We start from the raw sequence: 17788 nt of genomic DNA, 5'->3' as shown, positions 1-17788 counted from the left end.
ATTTCTATGATTTCCATGATCCAACATGCACCAGTGCTCTTGTCGAACGTTGTTTTCAGGATTCCTGCAACTCCATGGCCTGACTTGCAGAGGTCCCCTGTACCTCCAGCTGACAACAACAGGCGGCAGAGTGTGCAAGGACAACGCAGCCGTCACGCTGGTGCTTGGCAGGCTCAGGTCCTGCCCATCTCAAACCCAACACTAAATGGTTTTATTTTCCTGTCTCTGAACCGTGGCTAAACCTGTCACGCTGTGCTGCAGCTGCTGGACAAGCCCTGCTCAGCTCCAGGCCAGTGGCTGCTCAGTACTGAGTGCAACACTGGGGAAACAAAGTTGTCATGTGGCAGAGGCATCATTTGGCTGTCCTGGGAAGTACCATCACGTTTCTGTGAGGGCCACATCCCAACATGGCATCCAGCCACCTCCTGCTCCTTAGACTCTTGGTCCCGAAGTGAAGTTTTTATAGGTGCCCCAAATTTGTCTTGGAAAATTGCGAGAACTGCAGCAATGTATTTCTGCCTTGCTGTTTGCTTAGAAACTGTTGGTGTCTTTCTGCTGACATTTACCAAAAATATTTATCTGGAGGCACATCCTGATGTATAGATTTCAGTCCAGGGATTTCAATGCAATTTCACAAGCTACTCTGTAGCCCTGATGGTCCTGTTGGACCAGTTGTCCTGGGGAATCAAAGATGAACAGTCCCGGAGGATGTAGACTAAGGATCCATCTAGACCAGCCTTGATACCTCCAGATGTGGCCACAGCAGACCCCTTGAAGAAACAGACCGATATTTGTACTGCCACCCTGGAGTGCACTTCCAGCCCCCAACCATTCTCATTTTCCAAATCTTCTCAAGCTTATCGGTCTGAAATCCAAGCTCGGACTCAAGGAAATTTCCTTGTGCTCACCATGTCCCTTGGCAAGGAGCTCCTCATGTGAAGAGCTGCCTCCCTCTGTTACTTTTGAACCTACCTCTTGCCTGCTCCATTGAATGATCTGTAGTTCCTGCTCTGGGACAGACAGTGACTATTCACTTTGTCCCTCTTTTTAGGCCACTTATCATCTTGCAGACTTCAATTCCCATGTGGAAAGTCTCAAGTCTTCTTGAAAATACTTCTTCTCATCTGAGATCTTGCTTGGAGCTGCACCACCCCAGGATCTCTGGCCCCAGTCATTTTCTTTCTGTTTCCAACTGATTTGCTCACAGTTAAACTCCGTTTCCCACATTAGTGATCCGGCAGCTCCCAGGAGGACTGCGGTAATGTGATCCCCCAGACATGACTCCAGCCCAGGAGGTGGTGTGGTGGAGGCTGCCCTCAGGGCTGAGCAGAGGCTTCCTCCCACATCCCCAAACTGTCCTGGTGAGGGATCCAAAGACATCGTGTGTGGTCTCTATAGCTGAAACACACCATAAGGCAGAGGTTTTACAGACTCCATAAATAGCCACTATTTAGGATGTATAATATGGAGGAGGTTTTAGAAATCAAAATATTTAGAGATTTGCATTATTTGTCTTGGCAGGAAGGAGCAGCCAAGACTGAAATACAGAATCTTTAAGGAAGGAACAGAGTTGAGGAAAACAGTGAATAGGGGAAATAACAGAGGTGTTGAAACCTCCAAGAATTCCTTTGGGATGAATAAAAGCAGGAAACACAGCACGGTGTATCTGAAAGGAGGGAGAATTCATTGACAATGTTGAGGTACATTTATATTCCTGCTATAAAATACTGATTTTTCAAAACAAATCTTGACATTTTGATCAAACCTGCAATTGAATGTTGTGGAACATCCAGAACACTCAACTAAAGCTGCTCTGAGCTGGGCTGTGTTGGTGTGAGCCATCAGTGAGCAGGCTCCAGCTCATTCCCCAGTCTGTTCTCCTCCTCTCAGTTTTATTCTGGTCCTTGTGCGGAGATGTGTCAGAGCAGTGTAGGGTTGGTCCGAATGAAAATTTGGGCAAGTTTGTTTCTGCATATGCTGGTAGAAATGGAAGGAGTAGGGGATGGAAGGAGTAGATGTTTGTGGCACCTGATCTTGGAGGGCTTTTCCAACCTTAATTATTCAGTGGTTCTGTGATTCTGTGACTCACACTTGAGCAGTTTATTAACATTGCTCAGAGAAGACTGTGACAGGTTCAGAGATTGCCACTGATAATAACCGACTGCAAAAATATTGGAGTCTCCTGACCTCCCTCCCCACTTCAGCTATATTTATATTATTTTCTTGGGAAACAGTAAAGTTACAGTTGATGTCATTTACAGTTTAGGTGGAGTTTGAGTGACTTTAGCTATTAGCATATGAAGAAGTGTGAAAAGTAATATGTATTTCTGAGTTGAGCAAAGTTCAGCTTTCGATTTCCATCTAGATCATTCCTTTGGCTCAGTTCCCATTAGCTGCATTGTTTGCCTGTCCACGACACTGCTGTGTCACTCCATCCTTTGTTTTATATTTGCTTTGATTTCAACAGAGAATGACTGCAGTGCCTCCGTGCTGCTCCATCCTTTGTTCCATGTTTCCCTTGGAATGGCACGCCAAGCTCCATCAGCATTCCTGCTCCTAAGGTGTGCAGGCAGTTTGTCCCTGTCCTTGCACTCCTTGCTGAGCTTCGGGTTTCAGTCGCCTCACACCTTCCTTGTCCCACTGTGTGCAGTGTTGGGGGGGAGTGGATCCAGGGTGGTGGTAGGACCTCATGCCCTTGGAGGTGCCAGGTTTCATCCCAGTATCTAAATGGGCTCTGGAACACAGGACAAGGCAGATCATGGAGCAGGAAGGATCCTACAGGAATCCTGAGCTCCTCAGCTATTTGGAGCAGGGTATTCCGAGTCCTCTTCACAAGTAAAACCTCAGCCTTGATTCTGGCTGTCTCAACTGACTCTCACTCTGGGAGTTTAACCTTTTAGCAGGAGCTGGGATAGAAGCGAGCCAATACATGGGGAAAGAGCTTCAGAGAGGGCATGGATGTGCCAAGGCTAAGCTGGGGACTGGGCTGTGATGGCAACAGAGAATCCATGGGCTGTATGGAGCCTGCCTGACTGCTGTGGGAAGGGGCAGGTATGTCTCTGCTAAGGAAATGTCTTTTCAGAAACCCAGCAACATGCCCTGTGCTCCCAGGGCTCTGTGGGCAGACCCTCCTCCGCTGCCCACTCCCCAGGTTTGTACCTCCCTGGCATCAAGGCACCACGTGTGGTCTCACCCAGGCTCAGTTTTGCTCATGCTTAGTAACAGAGTGTTGTAGTGAGAGAAAAAGCTCTGTGTAAAACAAACCCCACCACGGCACCAGCCTGCACCCTCTAATGAGTCTGGCTCACTTTTCCATGGAGTTCAGTCTCCTAAGATGTGCTGATTATCGATCACATGCCCTGGAGCACTTGGGAGTCCCAGGCCTGGAATCCACCCTTCTTAATTTCCCTATCTTAATTTCACCTATCTTAATTTCCCTTTGAGTTCCTCCTCTGGGTTCCTCCAAGAAGCCCCACTTTGGTTGGGGAATTCTATTTTGTGATCATCCTCCTCCAGAGAGGAGCAAGACCCCTTTTGTTACTGGACCATCAGGAAAGGCAGCCTGCTCCTCTGGCTTTCCCACTGTGGCTGTGTTTGTCCTGCACCCAGACACATTTCCTAGCACCATGGAGACCTCGCTCTTCCTCCACTCTCCTGAGGCTCTGTCCACAGACCTTTGCCTGGAAAACAGCAGAGCCCTTCTGGAGGGATGTAACATTTCCAACAGTTTATCTGACAGTGCAGACACCATTCTTGTCCTAAGCAATATGAACTAAATCAGCCAATCTTTTCTCTGTGTGTGTTTGGCAGCTGGGACAATGACAGAGCAGTGTCAAGAGGGTGCTAGTGCTACACTGCTGGAACCAGATAATCATCTGAGTCAGCTTTGCTGTGCCAACATGGTCATGAGCTCCTAAAGTTCTCTGTAGGCATCAATGGCTGATTCCCATGTCCATGAAGAACTGAGTCCTATTTTAGCTGTCACTGGTATTTGGGAAGCTGTGATGTAACAGAACCAATTCCCTAAAGACTTGCTGGAAGGGATGCTCAAGCACAGAAGAGGAGCCCAGGTCTGGAATGGCACCATGCTCCACCCTCTGCTCTGCACATTTATGCACCGATGGCCTTTGGCGTCCCACGGAGGAAGCCCCCACTGCAAGTGGGACCCAGCATGGCTGGGTGGGCACATGGGTGGCCAGCCCGACTCACAGATTTTCCCTGCTCCAGTTGCTGTGGCAGAGGTGAGATCTCCTGTTTGTCCATGATGCAGATGTTCTGGGAAACACAAGTGTGTGACAAGCATGGTCGTCCTCCATCCATTGCTGTGACTTCTAGGCAAGTGGTCAACCTAATGATCTTCTGAATCGCTCATTCTGGGTTTTCTGCAGAGTCCTTAGGTCAGGGGAAAGAACATGACAAGCCATGTCCTGTTCTCTGTCCTCTCATGGTATCATATCATTCATGGTATCGAACCCGGTGCCGTATCAGGCCACCGCTCTCATCGGGGCTCTGGACGGTTTCCTCTGCAGGGCTGTGTGGTAACCTTGACACTGCACTTTTTCCATTGTGTCACGGCTTTCAGCAATGTTTCCATCATGTCTCCATCCTTGGTTGCTCTCTCCCTCTATAAAGAGGGCTGAACCCAGGGATCCCACACTAGGCACCGCAAGGGACACTCTGCAACAGTCCTGCCTGACTCCTACAATTCATCTCCACCCACCAGGACCATGAAGACCTTCACAGCAGCCCTTGCTGTACTTTTTGTGGTTGTCTTCTGCTACCAGGCTGCCTCTTCTCCAAGTGAGTCCAATCTCTCCTCTCCGAGGAGCTCTCTCCTCTTTCTATCTGTTGCATAAGGTCTAGTAATGCTTGGCAGCTCTCTCTCCCCAGCATCTGCTGCGGGAAAGGACAGGCCTGTCTTACCTTGGCTCCCTGAGGGGAAGGTGGCTGTGGTGGGAGGCCACTCTGGAAGCAGCACTTCCTCCAATGGGGATCTTCTCATCTTCTGACCCTATTTCTCCCCACTGGCACTTTTCCTGATCTGGTGTAATCAGAAAACTTCTCTTCCAGTTTCTCTCAACTTTTATGGTCCCTGCTGTGTTGAGTACATCACCAGACCATTGCCCTTGAGCCTTGTGGTGAAGTATGAGCACACAGGCAGACACTGCTCCCCACCAGCTGTGATGTGAGTAGATCTCCTGCCCTGTTTCTGGGGACCCTGCTTGTCCTGACAGTGTCAGGGAACCCCACATCACACCTCATCCTGACAAGGAAAAGCACTGGACAGGGCTCTCCCGTGTGAGGAGAACAGCCTGAGAACATATCACAGGACAAGCCCACATCCCAGGCAGCCAGTTTGTGGACCTCCCTATTAGATTTGAGCCAAAAGAGCTTTTGCTGGTCACGCCCCTCACCCCAGATAGTGGGACCCAGCCAGCACGGTGTCCCAGCTGTAGAGATGCTGGGGACAAAGTGGCTTAAGTGACAGAGAGCAGGATACCTCTAATGACATAGACCCACCCTCACTCCATTTTCCTAGGGCTGTTTTGCAGCCTGTAGAGCTGTCTGGCAGGGTTCACTGGTGGTGTGGAGCAGGTGGTCCCACTCTCCTCTCTGTCTTCCTTTCCCTCTCCTTTCCTCACTGGATTTCCTTTTCCAGATTTACCACTGTCAAGAAGAAGCTGGTCTGTGCCAACCTGAATGACAAGTGGGTCCAGGACATCATGAATCAATTAAAGGACAATGAGCACAGTGGATGAGCAATACCCTGCTCTCTCCAAGCATCACTTCTGCAAGGACCTGCTCTCATGGACACCTCTGAGACATATTCCATTTTCTCATTGCCTGGGAATTTGGCAGGGTATTCAACTCAGTGTTTAGCTCTTTTATTTAGGATTATGCAAAGGTAGTCTTAATTTATTTGGCATTTTCAGTGAAGCCCTTCATTCTCCTTTGTACTGAATGTGTTAAAGTTATTGTTGTATAATAAAAAGGAGCAAACCCTGCAGCTTCTCCCAGTGGTTCTTGGGATGCCCCGCAGAGACTGGGGTGCGTACCAGCGGCTGGGAGGGGATCAGGGCTGACACTCGAGTGTCTGTGAGTGATGGGGCGACTCCTGGCTGTCCCCCAGCCCCTGTGTGCATGCATAGGAGAGCATTTCTCATCCTGCCTGTCCCTCCTGCCTCCTGCCCCGGCACATTCCCAAGTTCTCAGCTCTCTGCAGTGAGTGGGTGTCCCGGGGGATGTTTTGGCACAATTGTTGGTGTGGTGAGGGGTCCCCGACCTCGACCAGCACCTTTGGGCAGCAGGCAGGTGCCACAGGGGCTCCACGGGCTGCTGGCTCAGCCAACACCAGACCCGACCCCATCTCCACCACCGTCCTGGCCCGGGGTTACCTCTGCGCGCGGGTTATTTCTGGTGCTTCCTAATCTGTCCCGCTCGCCCCGCGGGCTTTTTTCCGGCTTTGCCCCGCCGGGCTGGAGGCAGTCCCAGCCCTTGGGGCTGGCTGCAGCTGTCCCGGCCGGTGCCAGCTCCTCCCCCCGCCAGCACGGAAGCTCCGTGGCCGGTGCTACCCGGCAGCAAGGCCGGCTCGTCCTCCAGGCTTTCATGGCACTGCCGCCCCTTCCTCGCCGTGGGGCTGTGCCAGCCGTGCCTGCCTGCGAGTCCGCCTTTGCTGGTTGACGAGGGGCGAGGGCAGTGCCCGTCGAGAGCACCGGGCCCCCATGGCGCTGGCAGGTGCCCTGGAGCGGCTGCAGGAGGAGGCCATCTGCCCCATCTGCCTGGAGTACATGAGCGAGCCGGTCAGCATCGACTGCGGGCACAACTTCTGCCGGGGCTGCATCGCCAAACACTGCCAGGACAAGGGGCTCTGGGCCGACGGGCCCTTCTCCTGCCCGCAGTGCCGGGCCTCGTGCCACCGCAGCGGCTTCCGACCCAACAGGCAGCTGGCCAACATCGTGGAGAGCATCCGCCAGCTGGGGCTGCGGGGCGGCCTGGGGCCCGAGCTGGAGCCGGGCACCCCCCTGTGCCCCCAGCACGACGAGCGCCTGAAGCTGTTCTGCGAGGAGGACGAGGAGCCCATCTGCGTGGTGTGCCGGGAGTCCCAGCAGCACCGCCCGCACACCGTCTACCCCATCGAGGAGGCGGCGCACGTGTACAAGGTAGGGCACGGTGGCGCACCGGGGGTCCCCGTCCTGCCCCGAGGCACTCTGGCACGGGGGCGTGCGGCCACCGGGACCCCAGCATGCCCAGTGGCACCGCTGGCAGAGCAGAGAAGGGGTGGCGCAGACGGTGACGCCCCCCCAGCCGCCCTCGCTGCAGGGATAAGGCTGAACCCGCCTTGTCTCCCAAATTGTCGATGGACCCAGGCTCACCCTGTCCATCCAGTTCAGGGAGGCAGCCTGGCTCCCTGCCCATTCACAACCCCTGGAGAAGCTGAGCCGCTGGGTCCCTGAGGACGTTTTGCCTCGGTGGAGGGATGCTGGCACCCAAACCCCACATCCCAGCAGTGATCCTGGAAGTACCACCATCCACCCTTCATCCCAGCGTTGAAGGAGGGCTGTCACTTTGCACTCCAGAACCTTAATAGTGGGGAAAAACATAGGGTAGACCTGAGGAGCACGGGGAGGGTTAATGCTGCAAGCAGAATGAAGAGCGCAGCTGCTTGGTTCGGGTGCCAGTGCTGGCACCGCCTGGCACCGGGTCACTGTCTCCCCCGAGGCAGAGGGGACCCAGCCAACCTGCAGTGCTCAGCGGGTGCTGGTGGGGTGAGCTGAGCCCATTTTTCCTCTTCCCAGGTCAAACTCCAGAAATCCCTGGAGAATCTTTCAAAGGAAGTGGAGGAGGTGAAGAAGCGTGAGTCAGCAGAAAGGATGAAAACCCAGGAGTGCAAGGCAGGTGCCTGTCTTAATTCTTAAAGAATGAGCTTCAGAGATATCAGGATTTTTAAAAAAATACCCTGAATGGTCTTGTCTGGGAACACAGATTTGTCATAGTCTCCAGGCTTGGACATGTCCCCGTGTCCTGCTGTCACATGTAGGAGCAATGCTGGAAGCCAGGCTCAGTAACTATGTGTGGCTCCATAAAAAGGTTTGCAAGGAGCAGCATGCCAGATTCCCTGGAATCATGAGGACTTTGTGCTGGTTAAACAAGGAGACATGGGCTATTTTTTATTGCCCTTTGTTTTACAACATGTGCTTGAGTTCCAAGCCAGGCATGAGCTGTGTGGTGAGCTCAGGAACCAGAAGTGTTTTCATAAGAAAAAAAAAAGCTGAATTACTGCACCTCTGCCCGACTCCAGACAGTTCTGGGAAGAGCAGATGCCAGCAAACAGATGCGTTTCAAGTCCCTTGGGGTGAAAGCTGGAAAGTGAAAGTTACTGTAGAAAAGGAAATGAAACTGCTGGATGAGTTATCCAGCCCTGAATGTGAGCTGATGGTTAATCAGCTCTGGCAGGGAAAACAGGCTTCTCTGAACTCCCCTAGTTTTTGCTCAGCTCCCTTGCCTGTGGCAGTCCAGGCAAGTGGTGTTGGGTTTTGAGGAAGTCCCTGTGAGTCCTCTGTCCCCCCTGGGGCTGGGATGGGGCTGTGGATAGAGACTGTGAGAGCTGTGTCACTGTCCCCCCATCTGCCTGAGTCAAGGCTCAGGGCCGTGGCTCAGCTGCCTCCAGCTTCCTCTGGTTGTGCTTTTAGAGCAAAAAGAGCAAGAAGTCCCTTGTGGATAGCGGGGGGAAGAGGCTATTCTGGCTTATCAAGTCTTCATGACTCAGGTCCAAGGAGTGATGTACTTGGATGGAAAAAAAATGAAGCTCAATTTCCTGTCCTTCATCTTCTTTGTTCTGAGGTTTCCTGGCCCAAGCTCACCGCAGCGTGTCTTTCTGCAGCTCCAGGTTTCCAGCTAGTTTTTAGGGCTGAGGTGAAAAACCCTAAAGCACTGGCAGAGCCTGCCTGTTGCTGGCTCTTCACCTTATAGTGAGACCCAGGGAGCCCTCCGCAGCCCTGGGGCTTCTTTACATGGCAGAGAGAGGAGAAGAGGGAACTGTTTTAAACTAAAAGAGGAGAGATTTGGATTAGAGATAAGGAAGAATTTCCTCCCTGTGAGGGTGGTGAGGCCCTGGCACAGGTTGTCCAGAGAAGCTGTGGCTGCCCCATCCCTACAAGTGTCCAGGGCCAGGTTGGATGAGGCTTGGAGCAGCCTGATCTAGTGGAAGGTGTCCCTGCCCATGGCAGGGGTGGAAGCAGATGGTCTTTAAGGTCCCTTCCAACTGAAACCACTCCATGATTTTATGGTTTTTCCCCCTCTTGTCCTTTACTGGGGATTTTCCCAGCATTTTCCATCTGCACAAGCAGTGAATTAGCCTGGATTTGGCTGGAGGTATGAGTTGTAATAAAAACCTACCCCGACACCTGAGGTCACTTCCTTGCAGCCCAACACACCCCAGACATCTGGGGTCCAGCTGAGCAGAAATGCCCTAGGCAAAGTCCTGCTGCTGGTAAACTGAGGATGTGAAGCAGGAACTCCAGTGAGGTGGAAGCACAAGTTTGCCTCCAGCTGGTTTTTAAATTCATGCACTTATCACAAAAATGCAGTGTTTTCCCAGGGCCTGATACTGGGCATGGATGCCGGAGCATCCGGCTCTGTCTCGGCTGCCTGGGTAATGTTCACCCCACGAATCTTCTTATCCCAAGGAGACAGTGAAGAAAAAGCGGGAGAGGATTGTAAGTGAGTTTGGGAAGCTGCATCGGCTGCTGGCTGATGAGGAGAAGCTCCTGCTCCAGAAGCTGGAGGAGGAGGAGAAGCAGATTCTGCTGCTGATCAATGAAAACCTGGCCAGGCTGGTGGAGGAGAAGTGCTTGCTGGAGGAGCTGATCCTGGAGATAAAGGAGAAGAGCCAGCAGCCAGCTGATGGGCTGCTCAAGGTCAGGCTTTGCCACCAGCACCACTAACTCAGCCCCAGTGCCTTTGTCACCTGGGTGGGTGCTTGGCCCAGACAAACCTAGAATCATTTTTGTTATCTTCTAGGACATGAAAAGCATCCTGAGCAGGTGGGTGATTTTTGCTGGTAGGTGCCTTGATTACTCCTGGCAGGTACCCATGGTTATTTCTGGCAGGCACCATGGCTGTTCCTCCTACTGTCCTCCAGGCTGCCTCCAGGCTCTGAGGCAGATGTTTGTGTCTGTTCCATCCCGTCCTCCCTGCCCAGCATCTGCTTTGGTCCTCCTGGGATAGACACAGGAGGGACAGAGACAATCCCTCAGAGGATCCATCCTCTTTCACAAGGGACTCAGAGCCAAGGTCTTGCCTGGCTTGTGACATGAGAGATGTGTCCCCTCCTAAGGGATGTGCTGCCCAGTGGCTTTGCTCCTTCCTTCCCCAGGCCTGGTACTCCTGCTCCCTGTATTGTTTAACTCTGATCTCACTTGGGTTGCCAATATGCAAGTAATTATCCCTAGTGCTCTTCCCAGCCAGAGCTCCAGGGAGGCGATGGATCTATGGAGCCAACAAAAGGGCATTAACTCCACTCCCCAGAAGAGAGGGGCCATGGTGCAGGCTCTGGATACAGCCCATGGACATCCCTCTCTTCTCAGGTGTGAAGGGGTAAAGTTCCAATCCCCCCAGGCTGTGTCTGTGACCCTGAAGGAAAACTACAGCATTCCTGAGCGCTGCCTGGGTATGAGGGACATGCTGAAGAAGTTCAAAGGTAAGGGGGCTGCTTTTGTGCCAGCTCCTGGCACATTTGGGCTCTGGTTTCCCCCAGTACCCTGGGGCACAGGGAGGTTTTTCCAACAAGCTTTGTCCAGCTGCTCCCAGTTTGTGCACAGGCTGGTTTCATGGTGGGAAGACCTTTGTTGTGGTCTTGGATGGATTGTGAGGGGACCCTGAAGCCCAGGATGTCCCTCAGGGGTTTCAAGCACCGTGTTGTCCATGACCTTTTGCTTTCAGTGTTGGCTCTTTCTGAAGCTGCCCTCATTCTGCCCTGGCTCTGCAGCTGGACACCAAATATTTTGATGTGGCTGATTTTCTATATTGCACTTCCCCACTGCCAGGCAGCACTGGGAGCTGTGAAGAACCACGAGCAAATAATGGTGGGAGGCGGGATGGTTTGGGAGAGCCCAGCATCCAGGTCACAGGCACCTGCTTGTGTCCGTGCCTGCAGATGCCTGAAGCCTTGTCCATCCTTCCACCCTTCTCTCTCTCCAGTGGACGTGATTCTGGACCCAGAGACGGCGCACCCAGACCTCACTGTGTCCGAGGACCTCAAGAGCGTCCGGCGCGGGAGCAAGAAGCTGCTTCTGTCCCTCTTTGACAACCCCAAGAGATTTGGCACCACCCCGGTGGTGCTGGGCCGCCCGGGCTTCTCCTCGGGCCGCCACTACTGGGAGGTGCAGGTGGGAGACAAGCCCGAGTGGGGCCTGGGGCTGTGCCGGGAGGCTGCTGGCCGCAAAGGCACTGTCCTCTTCTCCCCCAACAATGGCTACTGGGTGCTGCGGCTGCAAAACGGGGGCACCTACGAGGCTCTGACCGTCCCTGTGTCCCCCCTGACCCTGAGTGTGAGACCCCGGCGCGTCGGGATCTTCCTGGACTACGAGGCGGGAGAAGTCTCCTTCTACAGCGTAAGCGACCGCTCCCACATTTACACCTTCACTGACAAGTTCTCGGGCAATCTCCGGCCTCTCTTTTTCCTGGGTGCCTTTTTGGGGGGCAGAAATGCAGAACCCTTGGTGATCTCCTGGGTCAGGGACCCCCAGGGGACTGGATGCATCATCCTGTGACAGTGGCTGCCGTGGTTTGTCACTGGTGGGCAGAGACCTGGGAGCCCAACCAGCTTCTCCCTGTGAGTGGGGCAGCACTAGGCAAACACCTCAGTGCCTTGGTGAGTGTCCTGGCAGGATTCTCACATGGTCCTGGCTGCTGGGGTGACCTGCCACGTGTGATAACCACCACGTGCCACATGTTGGGAAGGCACTTTGCAGCAGGGATGTGCCATAACCCTCTGTGCCACTGACGGGGACAGGGGAGTCCCCTGGTCACTGATGCCCTGATGCTCATCTCACAGGCTGCTGGGGAAGGGTATGTGCTCAACCTGCCGTGTAGTGCTGACTTTGGTGTGAATTGTGCTGGAATAAGGCAATAAAGGCTTGATTTGGGGAGCCTTGTGTTGTTAATGGTGTGCATTTGTGGTGCTGCTACTCCAAAACATCTCAGAAGGCAAAGGGTGCTGCTGGACCTGGTCCTCTCCAGCCCAGAGAGGGTCCTTGAGAGATCCCACTGTGCTGTCCATGGGACACAGCAGCACCCTCCAGGCAGGGATTTGGGAGTGGCAGCTGCCTGTATGGTGGCTTCACTCCAGCCTTGTGGTGCTGGGGCCTGGGGTGAAGAGAGAGGATGTCTCTGTGGGTGTGGGTGTTCCCTGGACTGCTCTCTCTGGTGCCCTGGTCAGAAGATCCCCTCCAGGTCTGGCAGCTCCAGCCCCTCCACCCCCCTTCAAAACCCCGTGGGTGGGAAACCTCCAAGAGTGGGGAACTGCCCTCCACAGGGCATGGGTACTTCAGGGCTGCAAGGGAAACCAGGGAAAGAAAAATAGCCCAGACTCTGTCTCCAAAGTTCACCTTTGGTCTCTCCATCCCCTGAGACATCCCTTCTCCTCCAGGCTGTCTTGCTGCCCCAAGGCTCTTGCCTTGAGCGGGCTGCCAGTGTGTCACTGGAGGAAAAGCTCATCTGAACCTCAGTGGGGCCATGGTCCCTTTGCACAGGATCAGGAGGCAGAAGACGCTGCCCTGGGGGGCCACCAGCCCTGGAATACCAGCTGGAGTGGCTGTGCATCATGTCTTTCAGACAGAAATCAAGAAGCTGCTCGATTTGAAGTCTGATTCAATTCAAATAAAATGAGATTTGGTAAAACACAGTCTGAAATGCTCAGCACAGTTTGTCAGAGTCCTGGACTGGTTTGGGTTGGAAGGGACCTCAGAGCTCATCTCATTCCACCCCTGCCATGGGCAGGGACACCTTCCACTGTCCCAGGCTGCTCCAAGCCCCAATGTCCAACCTGGCCTTGGACACTTCCAGGGATCCAGAGGCAGCCCCAGCTGCTCTGGACACCCTGTGCCAGGGCCTGCCCACCCTCACAGGAAAGAATTTCTTCTCATATCCCATCTAACCCTGCCCTCTGGCCGTGGGAAGCCATTCCCCCTTGTCCTGTCACTCCAGGCCCTTGTAAATTGTCTCTCGCCGATTCTCTGGGGATATCCTGGATGGTGCTTTAGGAGTCTTCTAGTGAAAAATTAGCTGGACTGGGAGAGCAGTTCCTCTTGGCTGAGTTTTGCTGTGTTTTGGGGAGTCCCACACTCCTTCAGGATCTTTCTTTTGGAGGCTGCACAACAGAGAGAACAGACCAGTGAGACAAGCTCAGTCACAGCTTTGCCATGTCCCAGGAAGGAGAAGGGTGATGGGTCTCACTGGGTCCTGCAGTGCACTGACACCCTGGAGGTATCACATGGAGATTGTGACCTTACATCCGCTCCATGGGGAGGGGGTTTATGGAGCCTGAGGAGATAAGGAAAAACATGACCTTTGATGCCTTGACAAAGGGCTGAAAACAGAGGCAGTTGGTGGGGGGAGTGGTGAGGACAGCCACGGAAACCTTTTGTGCAGGGAAGGAACCAGGGTAAATGTCACTGAACCAGGGGTGGTAGGAGGTGATGGAATAGAAACTGTCCAGAGCAACCTGACCCTAGCAGGTGACAGACAAGTGGCACTTGTTGCAGTGCTGGGGGGGTAAACGGTTTCCAGAAGAAGCAGAAGGAAGTGCAACAATTCAGAGACCTTGCAAATGGGGGAAGAAATGAATGAGCAGAAAGGATGTGAACTCACCCCAGTGCAGGATCTGAAGTGTTTCTAGAAGTCATGAATCTGCCTTTCCTGGGAAGGACAGTGGAGGTCAAAAGTATGAGATAGCTCTGAGTAGGCTCCCAGATTTTCCATCTGGTGGACTCTGCATCACCTGCTACTAAGGAACTGCTTGGGGCAAATACCAGTCTGCCCTCTGATGCCCAGACTGGTTGGCAGTGGGCAGCTAGAGAGCAGCTGGGAGCACTGGGACCTGGCTTTGGGAGCTCCCTGCTACCTTGAAACTGATCCTGCGGTGTTTTGCATCAGGATTTCTGTCTAAGTCACGGCAAGTGGAGTTTGTCCCTGTCCTCAGTGGCAATGCTCTGGCCTCCACACAGACCCTGTCCTGCAAGGACCAGATCCTGCTCAGCCTCATCCAGAGGAATGGCTGCACAGCACAGCAGAGAATCATAGAATCATGGAATTGTTCAGGTTGGAAAACACCTCTAAGGTCATCGAATCCAACTATTACCCCAGCCAAAGACTGTTCTGTTCAAGGCGTGTGGTTTGGCTGAAGGAAGAAATCCCTTGGGATTCCACATCTGGCAGAGTGACCATGGATTGGGTGTTACTGTTTTTCTGAGCAATCAGTAGATTAAAGTAACATTTTTGGGCTCCTGAAGCAGTTTGGCCACTCCGAGGCACTGGCAGTGTCCCCTGTTAAGATTCAGCACAGTTAACAGAGCTGCAGATTTAGAAATGTGCTTTCTCAGAAATGTTGCATCTTTCCCTTCTAGAAGAAAATGCTTCGTCATCTCAGGGGGATATGAGTCACTGTCTGTGTCTTTCTAAGAACTCAGCAGAACTCCTTTGGGTCCTTGTGGCCACTTCTGCCTTTTGTTGGCTGTCAAAGGGAAGGTGACAGCCAGGCACAATTTCTTCTGTAATACTTCTGTGTCTTCCTTAGCCCTGGAAGTCTGGGATATCTCACCACTTTAGGAAAACACTACTTTTGTATGCAGCATACAAACCCATCCCCTTTTACGTTATATTTTTGGGTTCTGGCCCCTCAGAAGTGACACACCCCCTGCTCGTGGTGTCTCTGGGAAGAGCCGTTCTGGATGCGGGACTGAGCCTCCCCTCCCTGTGGCAAACCAGGGCCCTGGGATGGGGAGGAAGGCATGGAATTGGCACTTCTGGGTGCACAAACATATCTAATTCCTCTCTGAAAAGTGGAGATGTAAAAGCTCAGACCATGAACCTTGACTGGCTTCAATCCACATCCTCATCAGCACAGTCCAGCTGCTCCTTCTGTGAGGTGCTGGACTCCAGCCTCCAACTCCTCTGACATTTGTTGTGCCTCAAAATGCCTACAGACACACTAGAGTGATGTAAACAGCGAATATAGAGAGATGTGCACATATATTATAATAATGATATTCTTATCATAGTAATGATTGAATTTTTGTTCACAGCTAAGCTTGCCCAGGACTTTTGTCAAAATAAATAAGAAACCAAAAAAACAAAAAAAAAAACAACCCCCAAAAACCAAAAAAAGCATTATTTTTATATACCTTGTACAAAACATTCAGTAAATATCACACTCTGGTTTCAGGATGACTAGTCTACAAATTCTGAAACCCTTGACAGCATTGTTCTTGTTTTGATCTGAATCCAGAGAAAACTCCCCAGAAAACCACCCTCCTCTTGGTCCCAGCCCCACTTTCCTCTTCATCTGCTGCCTTGGGCTTTAGGGTCCTTTCCAGCTCAGCATATTCTGTGATTCTGGTATCCACCTGCTTGAGCACCCCATGAGGTTGTTTCTGGGAGGGATGAGCACCATAATTAGCCCTGAGCCCTGGGCATGAGCTTCCTAGGGAGAAAAAATTCTTTACTGTGAGAGTGGGGAGGCCCTGGCACAGGGTGCCCAGAGCAGCTGTGGCTGCCCCTGGATCCCTGGCAGTGCCCAAGGCCAGGCTGGACACTGGGGCTTGGAGCAGCCTGGGACAGTGGGAGGTGTCCCTGCCCATGGCAGGGGGTGGAACAGGATGGGCTTTGAGATCCCTTCCAACCCAAACCATTCCATGATTTTATGATTCCATGATTCTGTGGCCCAAGGGTTGCACAGTGTGAGGATTTCCTTGCATCACTCAGCCCTAGCAGCAAAATCAGCCTCAAACAGCTGCAGCAACAGCAAATACACCCAGCAGGGTGATGCCTGGGTGAGGATTTGAGCTGATGGCGCCATGGGTACTGCAGCCCCTGCCTGCCCTGGGCCACTCCTCATCCTCTGCAGAACGTGCTCAGTTCTCGCCTCTCTGCCGGGGGTGTGGAGTTACAGCTCCTCGCCTGCTCCTCGCTGGCTCCTCTGAGCTGTCGCACGTAGGTGGGTGCAAGATCAAGAAAGACATGAGCAATTCAGGGCTGCTGCAGGCTCCCGGAATAGCGGAGTTCGCTGAGGTACCCCGGGGCGGGGGGCAGGCGCTGCTGGGGGAGGCGGGGGTGCGCCCCGGCTGCCCAAGGACGCTGCACAAGGAGGGGTTTGCCGCGGGCTGCAGCAGCGCCCGGGCTGGGTGATGCTCCCTGGATGAGCCCGTGCCCTTCCACAAGATACCCCAAGGCTGTGGGACTGCTCCCGGTACCACGGGGGGGGCTGGGGCTTGTACCCAAGAGGCACTGTGGGGGCTCCAGTGATTTTGGGATAGCTCCATCACAGGTCTTCCCCCTTCTGTCTCCTGTCTCCTGCTCCTGCTGTTCGCTGGAGTGAGGGCAGCTCTGGGCACTCAGCTTTGTGCCAGTCCCAGTCCTCAGGGTGAATCTATCCAGCAGCACCCAGGGTGGCTGGTACCCAGTGGCCAAGATGTTTTCCTGGCCCTGATGATTCCTCCTTCTGGAGCTGGTCCTGGGGTGTGCAGGGTCTGGTGAGTGCAGGCTTTCACCAAGCCACCACATTCACATGCGGGTGGTGATGTCCATCTGAACCTCCCAGCCGTGGGCTCCTTCCCCTCCCAGCAGCATCTCAGGGAAGGGGGCTCCTGTCTTGCTCTCTACCTCACTCCCCTCCTCCCAGGGTGCTATTTTAAGCTGGATGCAGTCAGCACTGGGGTGGGATGACTGATGGGATCCACACGGCCCCGTGGGCTGAGGAGCCGGGGGCTGCAGTTCCCCAAGTGAGGAGCGATGCATTCCTTCCTCCCCCAGACACACCCACGGCCCCCTGATCCCTCCCAGCCCCACCCGAGCCTCCTCTACCTGCACATCTCCCACCCTCCCTCTGTGTCTGCCCAAGGTCACCTCTCCCCAGGGCCACCTCCTGCTCTGCTCCCCTGTGTCCCACTGATGTTCGTGTTTGAAATCCCAAATCCAGTATGGAAATGCAGTGGGGTGAGCTGAGTCTTTTTCCTTGGACTGCACCAGAGATCCAGGCAGGAGGAACCCAAATCCTCCATGCTGATCCAACAGAGCCTGTCCAGAGCTGATCAGAGCATCCCAAATACCATCGGTGGTGTGGGAAATGCCATCAGGGATGTGGGAAATACCTTCACTGAGGTGGGCTCCATCTCCTTCAGCTCCAGGGGGGACCAGTGGAGCTGTTTCCTTGCAGGGACAGGTCCTGCCCTGGGCTGCGTCTGGCATGGTCATCTCTGGACAGGCATCTCCAGAGATAAGCAGGTTTTGGAGTCAAGGTATTACTGAGAGGGGAATATCTGCTAAGCTTCATGTCCCAGCTAAATGAAAGCTTTTTGAAATAATTCTAAAATTCTTGCAGTGAAACATATCTTTTCCACCCTCAGCTCTGGAAATAGATGATCCATTTTTCCTGCAGCTCTCAGAAAGCTTTCCCTAAAACAGCCAATGTGTTAAATTTCAGCCCCTAAAGGTAATATTTTGATTGACTATAATGGGGCCAGCAGTGGAATTTAATGAGCTTCCAGTTGTCATAATTAATGGAGATTAAATA

At 53.2% G+C, this 17788-nt stretch overlaps 2 protein-coding genes across 2 annotated transcripts; both read left to right on the top strand.

Moving 5' to 3' along the window:
- The first annotated feature begins 363 nt into the window (after positions 1-363).
- On the top strand, positions 364-6007 carry LOC116454134 (C-C motif chemokine 5-like). Its single transcript, XM_032130341.1, has 3 exons — positions 364-4800; positions 5071-5185; positions 5660-6007. Exons 1-3 carry the CDS (start codon positions 4728-4730, stop codon positions 5757-5759), a joined length of 288 nt encoding a protein of 95 aa, XP_031986232.1. The 5' UTR covers positions 364-4727; the 3' UTR covers positions 5760-6007.
- A 620-nt stretch (positions 6008-6627) lies between these two features.
- LOC116454083 (E3 ubiquitin-protein ligase TRIM39-like) lies at positions 6628-12150 on the top strand. Its single transcript, XM_032130254.1, has 6 exons — positions 6628-7160; positions 7797-7892; positions 9687-9917; positions 10021-10043; positions 10587-10699; positions 11200-12150. The coding sequence occupies exons 1-6, from the start codon at positions 6723-6725 to the stop codon at positions 11769-11771; spliced, it is 1473 nt and encodes a 490-aa protein (XP_031986145.1). The 5' UTR covers positions 6628-6722; the 3' UTR covers positions 11772-12150.
- Positions 12151-17788: the final 5638 nt, after the last annotated feature.

The sequence above is a fragment of the Corvus moneduloides genome, chromosome 20, assembly GCF_009650955.1.
Source record: "Corvus moneduloides isolate bCorMon1 chromosome 20, bCorMon1.pri, whole genome shotgun sequence".
Taxonomy (NCBI): domain Eukaryota; kingdom Metazoa; phylum Chordata; class Aves; order Passeriformes; family Corvidae; genus Corvus; species Corvus moneduloides.
Note: the sequence above shows the minus strand (reverse complement) of the source record. Positions and strands in the feature narration are given on the sequence as shown.

Bases quoted from the DNA above. Each gene is read 5' to 3' on its own strand.
- LOC116454134 (XM_032130341.1), top strand. From the start codon at position 4,728: ATGAAGACCTTCACAGCAGCCCTTGCTGTACTTTTTGTGGTTGTCTTC. The intron at 4,801-5,070 runs GTGAGTCCAATC...CTTCTCTTCCAG, and splicing joins CCAGGCTGCCTCTTCTCCAA to TTTCTCTCAACTTTTATGGT. The intron at 5,186-5,659 runs GTGAGTAGATCT...TTCCTTTTCCAG, and splicing joins TGCTCCCCACCAGCTGTGAT to ATTTACCACTGTCAAGAAGA.
- LOC116454083 (XM_032130254.1), top strand. From the start codon at position 6,723: ATGGCGCTGGCAGGTGCCCTGGAGCGGCTGCAGGAGGAGGCCATCTGC. The intron at 9,918-10,020 runs GTCAGGCTTTGC...GTTATCTTCTAG, and splicing joins CAGCTGATGGGCTGCTCAAG to GACATGAAAAGCATCCTGAG. The intron at 10,700-11,199 runs GTAAGGGGGCTG...CTCTCTCTCCAG, and splicing joins CATGCTGAAGAAGTTCAAAG to TGGACGTGATTCTGGACCCA.